The sequence below is a fragment of the Pantherophis guttatus genome, chromosome 2 (assembly GCF_059756535.1).
Source record: "Pantherophis guttatus breed Tessera chromosome 2, ASM5975653v1, whole genome shotgun sequence".
NCBI lineage: Eukaryota > Metazoa > Chordata > Lepidosauria > Squamata > Colubridae > Pantherophis > Pantherophis guttatus.
Window position 1 is genome coordinate 155903913 of NC_142064.1, and position 16486 is coordinate 155920398.

Here is a 16486-nt window from a genome sequence, read left to right on the forward strand (position 1 = left end):
TGAAATTAAACTAGGTTAGATCCCCCCCCCCCCCCCCCCAAATTGACATGTTTTGATTTGGGCCAATGTTTAGATTTCTTTTTAACAACGGAAAAGGTAAGAAACTCAATTTTGTCATTTCCAGAAGCAACAAAAACTAAATTGTAAGTCTTATTTCTTCTGAATATCACACTTGCCCCAAAACCCAATTTTAGTTTTCACCACACCTGAAAGGTTGATATATTGTCGCAAGCACCACATATGTCAAGGCACGCAGAGATTGGGAGTTATTGGCTTCACATATACTCATTTCTTTTTCTGTTTGCAGTTTCTTCTCTAGAGTGAGCTGTAGATCACAGGTAAACAGGAGCCAGGTGATTTTCCAGGCTGATACACACATACACATTCACATACATAGACACAATTTCTGCCCACTCACTTTGAAAATCAAAGAATAGCTGTAGCTCTTGTAGAAAAGTTAAGGCAGCCGAGGCAGAGTATCCAAGCAGCAGTGCTTACCTTCTCTTCTTCTGCTCAAGAAAGGAGAGCTACCATCTTGAAACTGTCTCCTCCTCTCCCTCCCCATCCATTCCCCAGGTTACTTTCACGGCATCAAAACAACAGTTAACTCTAACAACCAAGGGCTTCTTCTGGCATTTACATTTTATTAACATTTATTTCATTAATTGTTTTACTCTTACATTACAATCGTCTGGTTTTATTTATTTTATTATTCCTTTTCATTTTCCTGAAAATAAATAGAGAAGTGAACTGTGTAAGCTTTCTGGAGTTTTGGTTAAACTTCATGATTGGATCACCATCTCAGATCTTTGCAAAAAAAAAAAAAAAAAAAAAAAAGCACAGCTCTTCCTTTCAAAAACGATGGCATTTGAAAGAAAGACTACCATAGCCTTACTTCGGGCTATGCAAGCTGAGAGGAAGCACGAGGAATCTTGTTCTTGAAATAAACACATTGGATATAGGTTACAAAAAATAATAATCATATCCTCATTTAATTGTGTAGGTTAAGTCAGTTATAAATGGATCCCAGACTCTGGCTTGATGCTTAGGAGCACAATCAACTATTTAATCTTCCCTGAGTTAAATGCCACTTGGGGAGGGACAGGCATGGCAATTGGGGGATGGGGAGGGGACAAAGATTAAATGTTCCAGCAGAGCTGACACTCGAATCAGCAAACTGGTATATAAAATCACACTTATTTATTTCCATCACTAATTTTGCAGCTTGGGCAATGGTTCTCAGCTAGCAAACTACGCACAAAGCAGGCTTCATAATGAGAACCGGGAGGTGGATTTTGCAAGCAAGACAATGCTCAGTTCCATCATAGAGAAGATGAAGAGGATGGCTCCCTGCTCTTCACGGTTGTGAGACTTCACTTTCACGCTTCTCCACAGCTTTGTGGACATCTGCCCTTGGAGCCAATGCCAGAAGAATTAACACAATTCAGGCACAATTCACACAATTCAAGGAAGGCCTTCTGATCTTAAGCTATTGAGGCTGTTTCCTACATGAGATTATTTCTCTTAGGTTTGGCCAGATCGTGGTCTCCGTAGTAGGGGAAATCAACCGTTCTTTGCAGTGATCACGTGCCCCTGCGAATATAAAAGTCCTGGGCATGTACAGAGCTTGCCACTGTGCAAGTGTCTGAAGCAGAGGAAGGACTTCTACGTGGGCACTGGCCTTAAGCCTGCTGCAAGTACCTGCATCCATTAATAAGATGATCAATAGCACTTCTGTAAAACAGAATTGGGGAGGGAGGGTGGATTTAAGGCAGTGGTACAATAAGTGAAATTTTTATTGTCTATGCAGAGGTAGCAGGCCATTTCTTGTGCTTAAGGGGTTCTACAATGAGTAAGAGGAGCAGAGGGTCACTGCTTAAGGATGGCGAGGGCATAAAGGGGGAAGGTCTCTTGCCCTGTAATGCTTTTTCATGTAGCTACTCAGATGTTATGCCTGTTTTCCAATGAACATCACAGAAACTGGGGTACTTTCCTGTTTTCCCTTCCACAGTGGCAGCCAACTCTATTATCTGCAGCATTAACTTTCTCTCTCTCTCTTTCTCTCCCTTAAGATTCTCCTTAATTTTTTTTTTCCTCTTGTTTCCGGCAGGACAATGAATGACAGAGGTGGCCAGTGGCATACAGAGTGGAAAGATACGCATGGACTATCCAAATCAGGCAACCTGCTAGCATGCAACTGCCAGGGCAGCACTTGGCACAAAACAGGTAGCAGCCACAGACTTTCTAGGAAGAACATGTGGAACAGTAGAGCATGTTCTGAATTCGTTCCTGATTTAGAGGAAAACCCCATCCCTCTTCCGAGAAGAAGTTTAAACAACCAGAGAAGCAGCCATTAATAGTGGTAGTGGTGGCGGGCGGTGGAACTCGCTGAAAATTTAAATTCTCCTTTTCCAACAGTTCCTGGAAGTTCCAACTATGAAGAAGACCATGCTTCTCTCCCTCCCCTCTGATGCAGAATCATCAGTAGCTAAGTCAGGAAGAAAAAAAAATGTTCAAGTCACGGGGTTGCACAGCAGCAGCAGCAGCAGCAGCAGCCAACACTAACATTCAAGTCATATTTTCACTATGTACATCGTAAGTGAGGCATGGTTTTGCCTGCCAGAAGATGTCCAGCTCTGACAAAGCAGTCACACGCTGTTATCTGATTCGTTTCTCTACTGAGTACACAGAGATGTAGTAATCATTGCTTCCAACTGCCAGATGAGGCTGTGGATAGAGAAAGAGAGAAAAAAAAAAGTACATTATATACACAAAGAGAAGAAGGGACGTATTAATTCTGATTGGCCTTAGTTGGCAGCCAAAATTCGTGCTTAGCACTAACTTTCCTCCTCCCACAAAGGGGGAGAGATTGATTGGCTTTAGGATCAAAGGCATTTTTTGTTTCACCGGGTTTATCTGATACCACTGCGGAGGCAATCCCTCCTTCTCTGTCTCAGTGTGAATGGAGGGTGAATCTCATGCCTACAGTTCAACGCAGGGAGATTCAGAAAGCAGGGAAACAGCAAGCTGTTTTTCTGAAGTGAGGCAAGAAAATTGCTAGCAACTTCTGCAGAGTTTGAGGAAAAGGTGGCATATTAAAAACAAACAGATATACAATACAGCCATGAAGTCGTCTAATATACAGAAAGCCTCCTCTGGGTGTATGCTCAAACTTCATCCACCTCACTAAATAAAATGGGCACCAGGTTGACTGAAAGACCAGGAATATTGACAAGCTCAATATTGCTTCATTATTGTGGACTGGATTTTACTTTCATTTTTAAAAAAATGTACAAAGTTGCTCATAAATATTCTCACATGTTAAACACATGTGAGTTTTCCCATTCAATAACATTTGAGAAATCTGATCTAGGAATAGGAACAGCGTTTGAATTTTGTGAAATGAATTGTTAGTGCAGTATATGTATACTTATTTTAATATTCTGTGCTGCTTTCCAGAACCAAGTTTTCCTGGGACAGCTTACAATACAGTAAAAGCACATCGTAAGGAATTTAAAACTAAAATAATAACTGTAATGCCATTTATAAATTATAAAACTGTAATTAACGGTGTGCCCTCTGGATACCTTTACCAATCCTGCTTTTAAAAACCTATTCAATTCTAGAAGAGAAGTTCTACATCAGAGAAAGGAGACTGACCCAGTGTGGATGAAAGGCTAGGCAGCTGATAGCACCTACTCTCTGGCCCATGAATCCATCATAATACTTGATATTGTTGATCAGCTCACCATGCCCATTGTAGATAGCAGTGAACTGATTCATAGAACCGCTGCAAAATAAAACAGAAGAATATTAATCTTCCAATAGTTAAGACTTAAGAGCAGACTTTTTCTACTCTGTTAATCTACCATGGGTTCCAAGACATCTCAAGTGATTAAAAAAAAAAAAAAAACTCTTTGAATTTTCAACATAACCTCTTCCAAAAACAATCTTGGAGCAAAAGATGGAGTTGCTCAACAAAGGTCACAGGTATAGGAATAGAACGTGCAACTTCGGGATGGTCTAATTTGATAACTCAAGTAGCAAGCAAGCTGATGAAATTGGATATAGGACGTTGGCTATTCTCAATAAAGAAAATGCTTCTTCAGTGAGTTGAATCACGATGAACAAAAGCCAAGTTGCTGAATTTAACGAAAATTTTAAGAGATAAAACACAGCTTCACAAAGCAAAGGAAATAAGATACATTATTTATATCAAAAATAAACATATATTATGGGCTGCAAAAAGGAGATGATTATTAGATGGTAACAAAGAGATACATAAAACTCATAAAAAGCTGCCATCTACTGATTGTCCAGAAATTTGCAATTCAGATACGATATGCTTAATTAAGGAAAAGAAATTGAAGTGTCTTTAAGAATAAGATAATTATTTCCTTTGATTTCTGGAGGAACAAAAAGCTGCTTGACTGAAAACCTTTAGATCTTACCATGCAAATAAATTGGCTTGGGGGTGAATGTCCAAAGCTGTTAATCCTTTGACTATCTGGAGGACCTTTACTGATTCTGGCATTCTTGGATCAAAGAAACGGACATCTCCATTTACGCTGCAGACAGATGAAGCAACGGACCATTAATAATTTGTCCCAACATGGAAAAGAGACTTTGTGTATCTCAGAAACTTCTAATTAGCGTCAAATTAAGAAAGTGCAGAGTTAATGCTTAGTTTATCAACATCTCTCCTTTGCCTTATTCATCCTTGTGAGCTTCTTTTTCAGGAAGTATTCACAAAGCTCGAGATAGTATAGAAATCAGCATGAACATATTTGATTCAGCTCATTTGTATATATGGAAATAATGCATACAGTATGGGTCATTTCATTTTTTATTTCTCCAACCATGTGTAATGACCCTGGGAGACAGGAGGAAGACTCTCAACCTAGACCAACTACCATGCCAAAAGTATTTCAGACCATGGAAACAAAAGGGGAGTGGGAAGTGTCCCAGAAGGGACCTTTCCTAGTTTCCCAGAGAGTAAAAATAAAGAAGAGAAAAGATACTTTCAGGTTTGCAAGACTTGTTAATGTAACCTTACTATAAGGATAGAACTAATAATCTTGATTGTACTTCTTACCTGGACTACAGATAGTCCTCAACTTATGATCTATCTGAAAAGGGGACTTATGACCCGGATTAAAAGTTCCGATGGTCAGTTCATGGTCATGAGTCTGCACTTTGGGTGCATTGATGGCTGTTTGCGGTGTCCCATGGTCTTTTGATTGCGTTTTATGATGGTTTTGCTGAAAACTGGCTGTTACTTCTGTTTTTTGACAAAACAGTATCATAGCAAACTATGGGTTCATTGAACAACAGTGGTGTCTGCACTCATGATCATGGTGTTCGTAGCTATGATTGTGGTGATCACTTAATCACCATTGCAAAAAATGTCATCTTATGACCGTTAGGAATCACTATTGTAATGGGCAGGCTTCATTAAATTTGTAACTTGTATCTCATGGGACTAACATCAACCTTGCAAGTCAAGCCCTCTTTGTTTCTATGGATTGCACTTTTTGCATGACAACCTCCTGTTCTCCCAAGACCATCTCAACAGGCTCTGTGTGAAGTCATCACAAAAACTGTATCTGGTTTTTCTATTTGTTTCATCTCGGGAAGAAAATTCAGTGAGTTCTGAGAGATGGCAACCGACATGGATTTAAATCATGTGATGGAACCACTTCCCCATCATATTAGTTTTATTTATTATTTATCAATGTATTGATTGATTTCATTCAGGAGTTAGGTACTTCAGGTTCTTTTATGGTAAAGAGTGCAGTATTGCCAAGTTTATGAAGTCTTATCTCAGGCCAGAGCACTCATTTCAGCTCAAAAATGTCATAGAAGCACACCAAAGAGAAGACTTAAATCTCCCAATTTTTCAGCATAAGCAACTTTGTCTTAGCAAATTGTGAAGTTTTGTGAAGTAATTCTGATTCAGTGCAGTAACTTAATTTAAAAGCACATCACAGACAGGCAGCAGTAACTTAAGACATTTATGACTTTTTTTAAGAATGAATGATTTTGAAAGTGGTGGGAGTATCATTTGGCTTATATAATAATTACCAAGAGATTCAAATTAAGATTGTTGGAATATTGAATATTGACCTCAGCTTCTCTTGCACTTACGTTAAGAGAAATGACCACAAACAGCTGGAAAAAAGAAATCACAAAAAAGGCATCGATAAATCTGGTCATAGCCTTGAATGTCAGTGTAATAATTTAAATGCCAATATTGAAATGTAGCAGACAGTAATGGGAAATCTTTAGCTTGGTAGTTAAAACTGCTTTCTTTCAGGCGCATCAAGAACTCAGACATTAAAGAACAGTAGGTGCTGCCGAGTGGTTTGCCAGAAGCTGCAAACCTCTTCAGATTGGAGAGGGTCAGTCTTGGAGCCCTTGGGGTGTTACCTGTCCCAGTTCTGCACCAGAGACCTTCTCAAGGGATGTTTCTTCAAACCTGGCAACTTTTGTGATGTGTGGACTTCAGCTGTCTGGAGAATTCTGGGAGTTGAAGTCCACACATCTTAAAGTTGCCAAATTTGAAAAATAGTGTTCTAGCAGAAGGCAAGTAAAGGTGTGATAGACTCAGTGGTGGGTTGCTCCCGGTTCGGTCCGGTTCTTGCGAACCGGTAGTAACAGCGGCGGGAGGCTCCGCCCACCCATCCGGATGTCATCATGGACAATCTACGCATGCATGAGTGCGAGCGCTCCCGTTGCGACTGGTAGCGGAGGTAAGTAGACCCCCCCCCCCCCCCCCCCCCCCCCCCCCCCCCTGGATAGACTACTTCCATTTAACAAATCTAGGAAAACCTGAGCGGGTGACAGTGTGTTAGGAAGGGAAAGGAACAGAAAAGAAGAGGGAAAGGAAGACAATTATAATATGTGAAACAGAAAAAAAGAGAGATCCTGTTAGCCCCTGTTGGAAACCAAATACTCTAAATTAAATACACGAATTGTTTTTCATACAAGGAGAAACAATGTAATTCCTATATTATCAAGTTTCTCATACCAAATAATTGCTAAACCAAAATTTTAATTGTTTGTGATCCACTGTTCCTGCAGCTGTGAAAAGAGAAGGAAACTGGCAATAATTTTGCCAACAGCAATGGCAATGAAATATGCAGAGCTCTCTATTTGGCATTCCAGGGTCAGCCTTCCAGTTTTTAGACTCTATTACTTTGGGCAAGTTTAGCAATCATATTCAAGTTTAGCGTCCTTATTGCAAATAAAAAGGTGAAAATAATTTGATTTAAAAAAAAAAAACTACTATAACATCCTCTTCATGTGGTTCAGAAATGTGTGGATAGTGATTTTAACCCTTTCCCCTTTTATGGAACTAGATTAATCATGCAATCAATCAATTAAAAAAAAAAGAAACTAAAAGATATATATGAAATCCAGAGTATGAAGGAACTTTCTATCATTTGGGTTTCATACATATCTTTTAGGGGTTGTAGAATTGTGAATGCAGGTTGACTTTCCAAGAGTTAGTTTGTGTGTGCGTGTGGGGTGGTGGTGGTGTTGTTGTTACTCATTTCAATCGTTTTTTAGGATTTTCTCTTGCTGGTTATGTGACATGTATCAAGAAACTGGTCTTCATAAGAAGTTGAGAAAGGTTTATTAATAATTGATGAAACTTCAAAAATAAAGAGCTTGAATATCCTGTTCCTGCATCAAATTGCTTTAAAATCCATGAAACTAGTTCTTTTTTATTGTATAATGTGCTTTGTACAATAGTCAGATATACTTTGTTTATATTGGCCACTTCTGATAATGTTCACAAAGGTTTGATTGTTATCCCTCTGCTTTTGGGAAATAATTCAAGAGTTGAACTTTCACTTGTAGTATCTTGTTGCTTTTGAGTTGCCATAGGCTGGATTGAAATTCTTAGGCCTGCCAGCAGGCTTTTAGAGTAACTGCTGATTGTCAGAGACATTTTCTTGGCCAAACCTCAATTATCTGGAATTCATCAAGACATTATCTTAGCTCTGTTAGTTCTTCTCTATTTTCTTCTACATTACTCTCTGAAATTAATCTTTTTTGCTCTGCCTGGTTTAACTTACTCTTGACCAAAGGCGTCAAACTCGATTTCATTCAGGCCGCATCAGGGTTCTGTTTGACTTTGGAGGGCTGGGGTGGGCGTGGCCATGGTGGGTGTGGCCATCACATCACTCATGTGGGGGGCTCCTTTGGTGGCCCAAGCACTCTGCCAGGGAAATGGGCTCCCGAGCTCTGTTTTCAGCTGGGACGGCCTCCTGCAACCCTCTGCCAGCAAAAATGGAGCTCGGGAGGGCCACACACAGCTCTCCCGAGCTCTGTTTTCACTGGCAGAGCATCACAGGCTGGTCCTTTGCTGTTTCCGGGGCGGCCCCGTGGGCCAGATCTAAATATCCCGCGGGCTGGATCTGGCCCCCAGGCCTTGAGTTTGACAGCCCTGATCTTGACTGTTTCTACTTTTGTTCTTCTATTTCTGCACATGGGATCCTCCCCTTATTAGAGGTTATTTATTGTTCCTTGTTTTATAACCCTCATATTGAATATTGTTTCTTTATCTACTTGTCTTATTGGATCTATTAGTTATTACTATTTCTTTTAAAATCTCTTCAATCTGCCAGTCCTTATTTTTTTCCTCTTAATACACATCACATTCTGATTATTTCTGCTCTACAGCTATTTTTCTCCTTCCTAGACCATAACTAATTTCTCCTATTTGTCTTTCATGCCCATGGCCTTCTTTCTGAATGTATTTGTGGGGTCCTCAGTGCTCTATGAGCTTGATTGTTTTCCTGCAGATGGTTCATTACCAAACTAGGTAACGTAAGTAGTGCACTGATGTTCAACTCTGAGCTACATATATTCTCTTCTCTTGGTACTAATGCATTTATTTCCTTTATCTGTATGCTGCCTATTTCCAAAGGCTCCCAGGAACATGTCTCTCTTTGCAAAAGTGTCAATAATATCTTTTTTGCAGGATTCTTTGATTGTTACCATTCACTTCTTTTCTTTAGGTCTTGCCTTCTCCTCAGACTGCAGTATGTTCCACTATTTGACCATTTCCCTTTAGTTATTAGGTGACTAGTATCTAAAGCATTTAATTATTATTACTATTGCTACTACTAATAACAATGCCAACTGTATTCCAACAAGACCTTTTGCTGGGAGGGTCACATTCTTCTAGAATTAAAAGTTTAAAGGTTAAAAAGGTTAAAAATACAATCAAAAGAGGATTTCTGCAGGGAGAATGAATGGCAGCTACAGGTCCATCGAGAGTGTACTAATGCATGGAGGAACTGCAAGGGTTGTAATAGCAATAGTGCACTGACATGGAAGAAAAAACGGAGCTCTAATAATAGGATGAATGATGGAAGCACCAATATTTGATTCTTTGTGCACAGATCAGTTGGAAGCTGATGGTGAACTGCTTGAAGGCTGAGAGCATATAATTCCTTTCTACCTGAAAAATAAACCTTGGCATAAACCAGCTTTTCTTAAGCTTGTTGATCTCTAGTTTTGTTGGACTATATGCTCCCATCATCCTAGGCAGCAAATGGCATTGGTCACATTGTCTGCAAATGATGGAAGTCACAATCCATCAGAACTGGAGGCCTTCAAATTAAGCAAGACTTTGTAAAAAACAAAAACAAAAACCTGACACTGATGCAGAAAAGAAGATTGTATTTTTCAGCCAGACAATTAGAAAAGGGAGTTGCCAGTACTCAATGCTATGAAATGAAGGCCACAGGGAGAAGATGCCCCAGCTTTCACACCTGGTGTTAAGCTGCCAGTGGTGTAGCAACATTATCATGCAGCATCCCTGCCCTACAGAGAGAGCAGGAGTGCTAAAGTGGGTAGGGGGAGTCGAGTATGGTGGGGAGAAGTAAGATAGATGTAGATCTAGACTTGTATTCCTAAATAACAATTTGAACCATGTATATTACCATGTATACCACCCAACTAGCTGATATAAAATATTTATACTGGTACACAGTACCACACTCACCACATGAGCAGCAAAGCGATTACAGAAATCAGTCAATGTTTATATTTCTGGTGCCCTTTCTTGAATAACCTGCATAAATCAGTGCCTTTGTCTCTTCCATTTTTACACAGAGTGAGACCTTTCTTTATTTATTATGCTAAAATGGTCCAGCTCCGGCATTGTTAGTTCTTCAAAAGCTACAATGGCCTCCTGAGTTGCAAAACATTTTGAATTTCAAACAACCTCTTTGGAGTTTGAAACAGTGGCCTTGAGTTCACAAAGGCTTATTTCAATTCTCTTGGAAGTGTCACATGCTCAAAGAAATCTCTGTTCAGGCTCAGGCCATTTCCACCTCAAAACACATTTGGGAACAAATGGTTGGGAACACCTGCAGTGAATTTGAAGCCAAGCATTTCAAGCACAAACCATTTGGCGTACAAAACATTTTGCACACTCCTACACAGGAGTCTTTCCATGCCTTGCTACCGATTAATGGCTTGCCTCTGTAACAATCTAAATATAAATAGAGATTTCTGCACTGGAAATAGTGAGCAATTGTAATTTGCTAGCAACATATAATGGAGTGATCAGATCAGATTCAAACCATCTTAGAATAAAAGATTCTGTATGTGCTACAACTGCTTTTAGTGCCATTTTATTTTACATCCATTGCTACAATCAATAAAAACAGAAATTAGAAAGAGCCCTGGTAGCGCAGCAGACTAAAAGCACTGTTATTAACATCAGCTGCCTGCAATTACTGCAAGTTCAAATCTCACCAGGCTCAAGGTTGACTCAGCCTTCCATCCTTTCTAAGGTAGGTAAAATGAGGACCCAGATTGTGTGCAATAAGCTGACTTTGTATAAAAATATACAAAAGTATGAAGGCTATTGCTTAACGCATTGTAAACCGCCCTGAGTCTTCGGAGAAGGGCGGCATATAAATCAAATTAAAAAAAAAAAATCTGTCACTAAAGTTGACTCTCACTCTTAAGACTGCATTTGTACTAAAATAATTGACAACTTTTCGAAAAAGCTTATTGGGCTAAGGCAACATTGAGATTCTAAAATCACCTTCAAGGAATTCTGGTCATTGTAGTGCTTGAGACTTAGTTACTGGGTAAAAAAAATCTGAAATATCTACCTATTGCTGAAAAACAAAAGTAATTGTGAGTAATTTGTTCAGAGTCAAAGGAACGTGATTTTTAGATTTGTTTCATAGGCAGAAGAAAAGACATGACAATATTTGTTTATCTACAACTGCTGTCACTTTTTCTACGCCCTTTCTTGCTACAGTCATAAAAGCAGAATGTGTAGAAAGAAAAAGAGATGTCCCCAAATCCCACAAGAAGTAAACAGACACTCAAGCTACTCAGTGTTTCTCTTGCAGACAGATCATTCTCTGAAGTTAGAACTGACTTTGCTCTACCTCTGAAGGAAGGGGGAAAGAGGAGAGGGGTGGTAGATGATTATTTTTCTCCTCTGTATGCCTTCCTTTTATACAGATCTCTAATTAATCTTTTCCTGTCTTCTGAATTAATAAATGTCCATATTCACGATCTTATGTTTTCTTGGCTGTGAATCTATGATCTTTAAATGCTGTTGCTCAACCAGTGCAACTATAACGTCCTTCCATAAAGCTGTGCCCTCCAGATGTGCTGGATGTCAATTCCCAGGATTGCAGGGTGAATAACATGCAGAAGGAGGAAGTTGCTTAACAGGGAACTTTCAGCATCTTTCCTGACATGAACGTCTCCCTAAATTATATTATTCATCCAGGCTCAGAGATGCTGCATGTATCTAATATGACAAAAACTCAAATTTGGGCAGGGGGCTTTTCCTGCTTTAGACAGAGGTATTTCTCCCTTCCAAGATCAGTTGTGCGGTTTTTGGGGATCCAGTGGGTTCCCGAGTTCTGTAGGCTGCCCAAGAAGAAAGCTGCCCTGACATCAGCTGCTCTTTTGGGAGCAGCTCGTGTGCTACCAGTTCCCTCCTCTGACTCTGGAAGACATCTGTGCTCTTCAGCCGTGCTCTTCTTTGGCATGCTTTAAGATCAAATTAATAACTTATTTTTACAGCTTAGCCTTTCTCCTGGAGGGGCTATGTGTTTTTTGTTTGTTTGCTTATAATGCTGAAGCCATGATTTGTTTTGCCAGTTTAGACTGCTTTTGATTTGTGACTATTGTATTGTTTCATAATATTACATGTTTTATTTGGATGTTCATTATTTATTGAATTTTGCTAGACGCCAGCATGGGCTGGCTTTGCTGGGACCATGCGGGATACAAGTATACTAAATAAATAATCAGCAGTGAGTACATAAGGAGGCACAGGGGCTTAGTCCTGGGATGACAGAAATTAAGTCACACGTCTTTTAGGTAATATTATCTGATAGCCAGCTCCTGCTGTTGCTACTGACTTATACTGGGAAGCTCCGGGTTTTGTCTAATATTAGCCAGGACATTATCACTGGATTTGCACAACAGATTTAACCTAGTGATCATATCTGCTTATTTTCTTGATTCGCAAAACACATTTCTAGCTTGCCTTTCCTCTGGGGCATCCAATTCAATATATATTCACAAAGCTTACGTTCTTTCCCTTCTATATACCAATTAGCCTGAGGTCTTCTTAGCTTCAGGAAATTTGCTGTATCAAAATCCTTCACGGCATGCCTGAATTGCCTTCTCTTTTGGCAAAACAAACTGAACAGCATGTTACTGAAGATAATAGGAAAGTTATATGGGAGTCAACACATACTCTGTTGTTCCAAGGAAGATTTGAGTCCCTTCTGAATCTGAATGGGATATGCTATTGCTGAAAATTCTGATGCTTATCCAATAGCATCTGGCTATTGGGCTGCCTGTGGGGCTGCCTGTGGGGGTTAATTCAGAATCAAGGCTTGAGGGAACCACACAGGGATTTCTAGGGGAGGTATGGTGAACTGAAGATGTCTCTGCAAAAGCAGAGCTGATGACCATGGCAAAGACCAAGGAACTAACTGGTGAGTAGACCAGTTCCTTGAAACTTCCCTGGATAAAGAGAAGATGAGAGATTGCCTAAATGTGCTCTGGATGGCTGCGGGTGGGGCAACTCTGCACCCCCTGCCTTGCTTCGTCCTCCACTACCCCCGCCTTGCTTCATTCTTCGCCACTTTTTTTACTTGCTTGCTATCATGGAAGCGGTTGATTGATTAACAACAGATCCCACCTCCCCTCACATTCTGCTCCCGCCCTCCCCATCTTTTAATTGGGCTGTGAATTTAAATAAATTAAAACATAAATAAAACTTTTTATCTTTTATGATTGTAAGCTGTCCAGAGTTACCTTGAGGTAAGATGGATGGCTTATAAATTTTATAAACAAACAAACAAACATTGTCAGTAATGTTTGTAATGATATCTGCATCTATGGATACACTATGTCCAAAAGCTCTTAATGAAGGAATGACAGGTGTGGAACAAATTTTATCTATGAAGACAGAGAAAGTATAGAAAGTATAGATCAGATGACATCCAAAAGTACGTTTTACTAGATATACAATAGAAACTGGCTGAAGTTTTAAAAATTAAAAGAAAAATACAAATTATAAACCAATAAAATAGTTTGTAATAAGATTTCTTATTGGAACTACAAAAGAGGCCTGATAAAACTTGGAAGAAAATCTGTGTGATGGGATAAAGAAGAACTGAAGAGAAATCAAATCCTACAACAATATTTGATTGAATTAAATTACTATTATAAGTAAAAGGAAGTAATATAAAGTTAGTTTATTTGATCATGTTAAAAGAAAACTTTTTTTCACTAAGTTTTGGACTTTTATGGAGTTTTTGCTGACCCCAGGATGGAAATATTGAAGCTTCATGGATTTTCTTATTAAGGGATGGGATATGGGATGAAGAGATATCTATTTGTAACCTTATAAAGTGTGAAGAGTTATTATTTTTTTTAATACTTATTGTGATGAAGGTTAGAAGTCACTTCTTTATACAGTAGAACCTCTGATCACAAACGCTTCTGACCACGACCAAATTGGGTTCCGACCAAAAAATTCACAATTTCTTTTGCATGGCCTATTTCCCCTTCCATGCATTTTTTTGTAAGTGCCAAATTTCCAAAATTAGTTTAGGTCACAACCAAATCGGTTTGCGACCAAAGTTATGGAACGAATTATGGTCGTGACCAGAGGTTCTATTGTATATGTCCTTTCTTTTTATTACATTCTTTTCTTTTACTTATTTCTTTCTTTTTCCTGCAGTTTTTATTATTTTTTTCTATTCTTATCTCTTTCTGGAAGTTTAGTTCATATTAGTTTTTACTATCATAATCAAAATTCTTAATAAAATTATATTCCTAAAAAGGAAACAATCACACAGAGCTTCACATCCTGCAAATTAAAGTACTTTACTTCATTCCTAGGGAAAATAAAGATGACAGAATTTGCTGCCCAATAGCAGTTGTGACGAAGTATTACATCACAGAGAATTTATATGCTTTCTTAACCCGAAGAAGAACCTCTCTAAAAAAACAAATGGCAATATAGAGGCAATAATTTATATTCTGCTGTTCCATGAATGGAGCACTTAATAGAGAGTGTGCTCTCACATCACATTTATTGAGAATAAGAAATGGATTTATGCACAAAAATTTGCTAGATGGGGAAATAATTTCACATAGCTATAAACTCAGAACATGCAATGAAATCTTTCCCACTGTTTCTTTTTTAAGTTTCCTTTCTTGCTACCAAAAGATTTGTGAGTGCCAATGTGAGCTAGTAGTTAAGATAAAGGACTAGGAATGAGGTTCAAGGGCACATTCTGCCATGGAAGGTCAACTGGCAGACATCTCTCTCTGTCAATCCAACCTATCTCACAGTTAGGTTACTTTTGGGGGGGGGAAACCATTGGAGGAAGAACTCAGTCTGTTGCCTTGGTTCTTGAAAAAAAGGGAAGTTACAGATCTAATGAACAAATTACTTCTTTTGGCTAGTTACCCAATTCTTCCCTTTTGCTTCAGCATCAGAAAAAAAATCCGAAGTGGAGGATTATCCCTTTTACAGTTTTCAAAATGAGAGCTGTCAGCTCAGATTTCTTCCTCATCCTTTATTCCTAAGGATAAAGAAAGCAGGCCAAAAACTGGGCCCCATTTCCAGATTTATCAATTGCAATACTCATGTTTCTGTCCTGTGGGAGTCCAAAGGTTCAACTGGAAAGTCTTTTCTCTTGGATTTAGATGCTCCCTCTTACAAATACTGCTGTCCTCCCTGTATACACCTAGTTCTTGACTTACAACATTTCATTTAGTGACCGGTCAAAGTTACAACAGCACTGGAAAAAGTGACTCAGGATTGTTTTCCACACTTAGGACTGTTGCAGCATCCCCATGGTCACATGATCAAAATTTGGAAACTTGACCGACTCATATTTATGACAGATGCAGTGTCCTGGGGTCACGTGGTCACCTTTTGCGACTTTTTGACAGGCAATGGGGAAGCCAGATTCACTTAACCACCATCTTACTACTACAACAACTCCAGCAATTCACTTAACAACTGTGGCAAGAAAGGCTGTCAAATGGGGTAAAACTCACTTAACAACTGTCTCACTTAGCAACAGAAATTTTGGGCTCAATTGTTTTAAGTTGAGGGCTACCTGTAATTTGGCTCTCTAATCTTAAATAAGACTAATAATTAGCTGCAGAGCTGTACAATTTTGTCAATTACTGTGAGCAGACTTTGTTCTAACCAATCTTCAAAAAAACATTGCCCTCAGGAACAAGGCTTTCCTTTTGCTACTCCAGGTTCGAATCACGAGTTAATTGGTGGATAGAAATGTCAACATAAAGAGCTCAAATCTCATTGCTGTTTAAATACTGGAGACAGCTTTTCAAACAAGAGTGCCCAAAGTAATGTTTTAGCAGGAAAATGTCACATAAATATTCAGAGGTTCTTGTTCCTTTTCATTTACTCCATTTTTTTTTTTACCTGACACTCATGATGTTGCCTTCAGGATGTTTCTGCAAATATGCCTTCACCACCCAAGCTGTATGCTCTCGATAGGTCATCACACGGCTACAAGTGAAAAGGAGAAATTCTGAAAATAAGATGCTGGAGAAAAACCTGAAGCTGCTTACAAGGAGAACCATCTGCTTCCTGGGATGGCTTGACCACGGAAGTGAAGTTATAAGACACTGAAGGAGAGCTGGCACATTAAGGCACCCTTCTTCCTTCAGTTGCTCATTTCAGCAGGCTATGTATTGGGCTTGACAGGTGCAACAAAAGAGAAAATCAGGAGAAAAGATAGGCAGCGACTGTGCCCTGTGTGTATGTGATTTAAACCCTGCCTTGCACAATAAAGTAATAGGAGCTTATCTGTCATTTAATGCCAGCAGTAATTTATTTCATGTTTATTTCAGGCAAAATTCACATAACATTGCACTATCTTTTATGTTGACAAAAAGATTTTTTGTTAAAAAAACTGCACTCACA

The 16486-nt window shown here is 39.1% G+C and overlaps 1 protein-coding gene across 5 annotated transcripts in view; it reads right to left on the reverse strand.

Moving 5' to 3' along the window:
* Positions 1 to 624: 624 nt before the first annotated feature.
* The window catches only part of RPTOR (regulatory associated protein of MTOR complex 1), a 420799-nt gene continuing 404937 nt past the window's right edge, over positions 625 to 16486 (reverse strand). For all 5 annotated transcript variants that reach the window (XM_060688771.2, XM_060688770.2, XM_087887079.1 and 2 more), the window contains 4 exons: positions 15983 to 16069; positions 4452 to 4568; positions 3661 to 3790; positions 625 to 2727 (listed from right to left, as the gene is read on the reverse strand). In XM_060688771.2, the coding sequence (XP_060544754.2) occupies positions 2659 to 2727; positions 3661 to 3790; positions 4452 to 4568; positions 15983 to 16069 (403 nt within the window). In that variant the 3' untranslated portion in view covers positions 625 to 2658. The remainder of the gene's footprint in view (positions 2728 to 3660; positions 3791 to 4451; positions 4569 to 15982; positions 16070 to 16486) is intronic.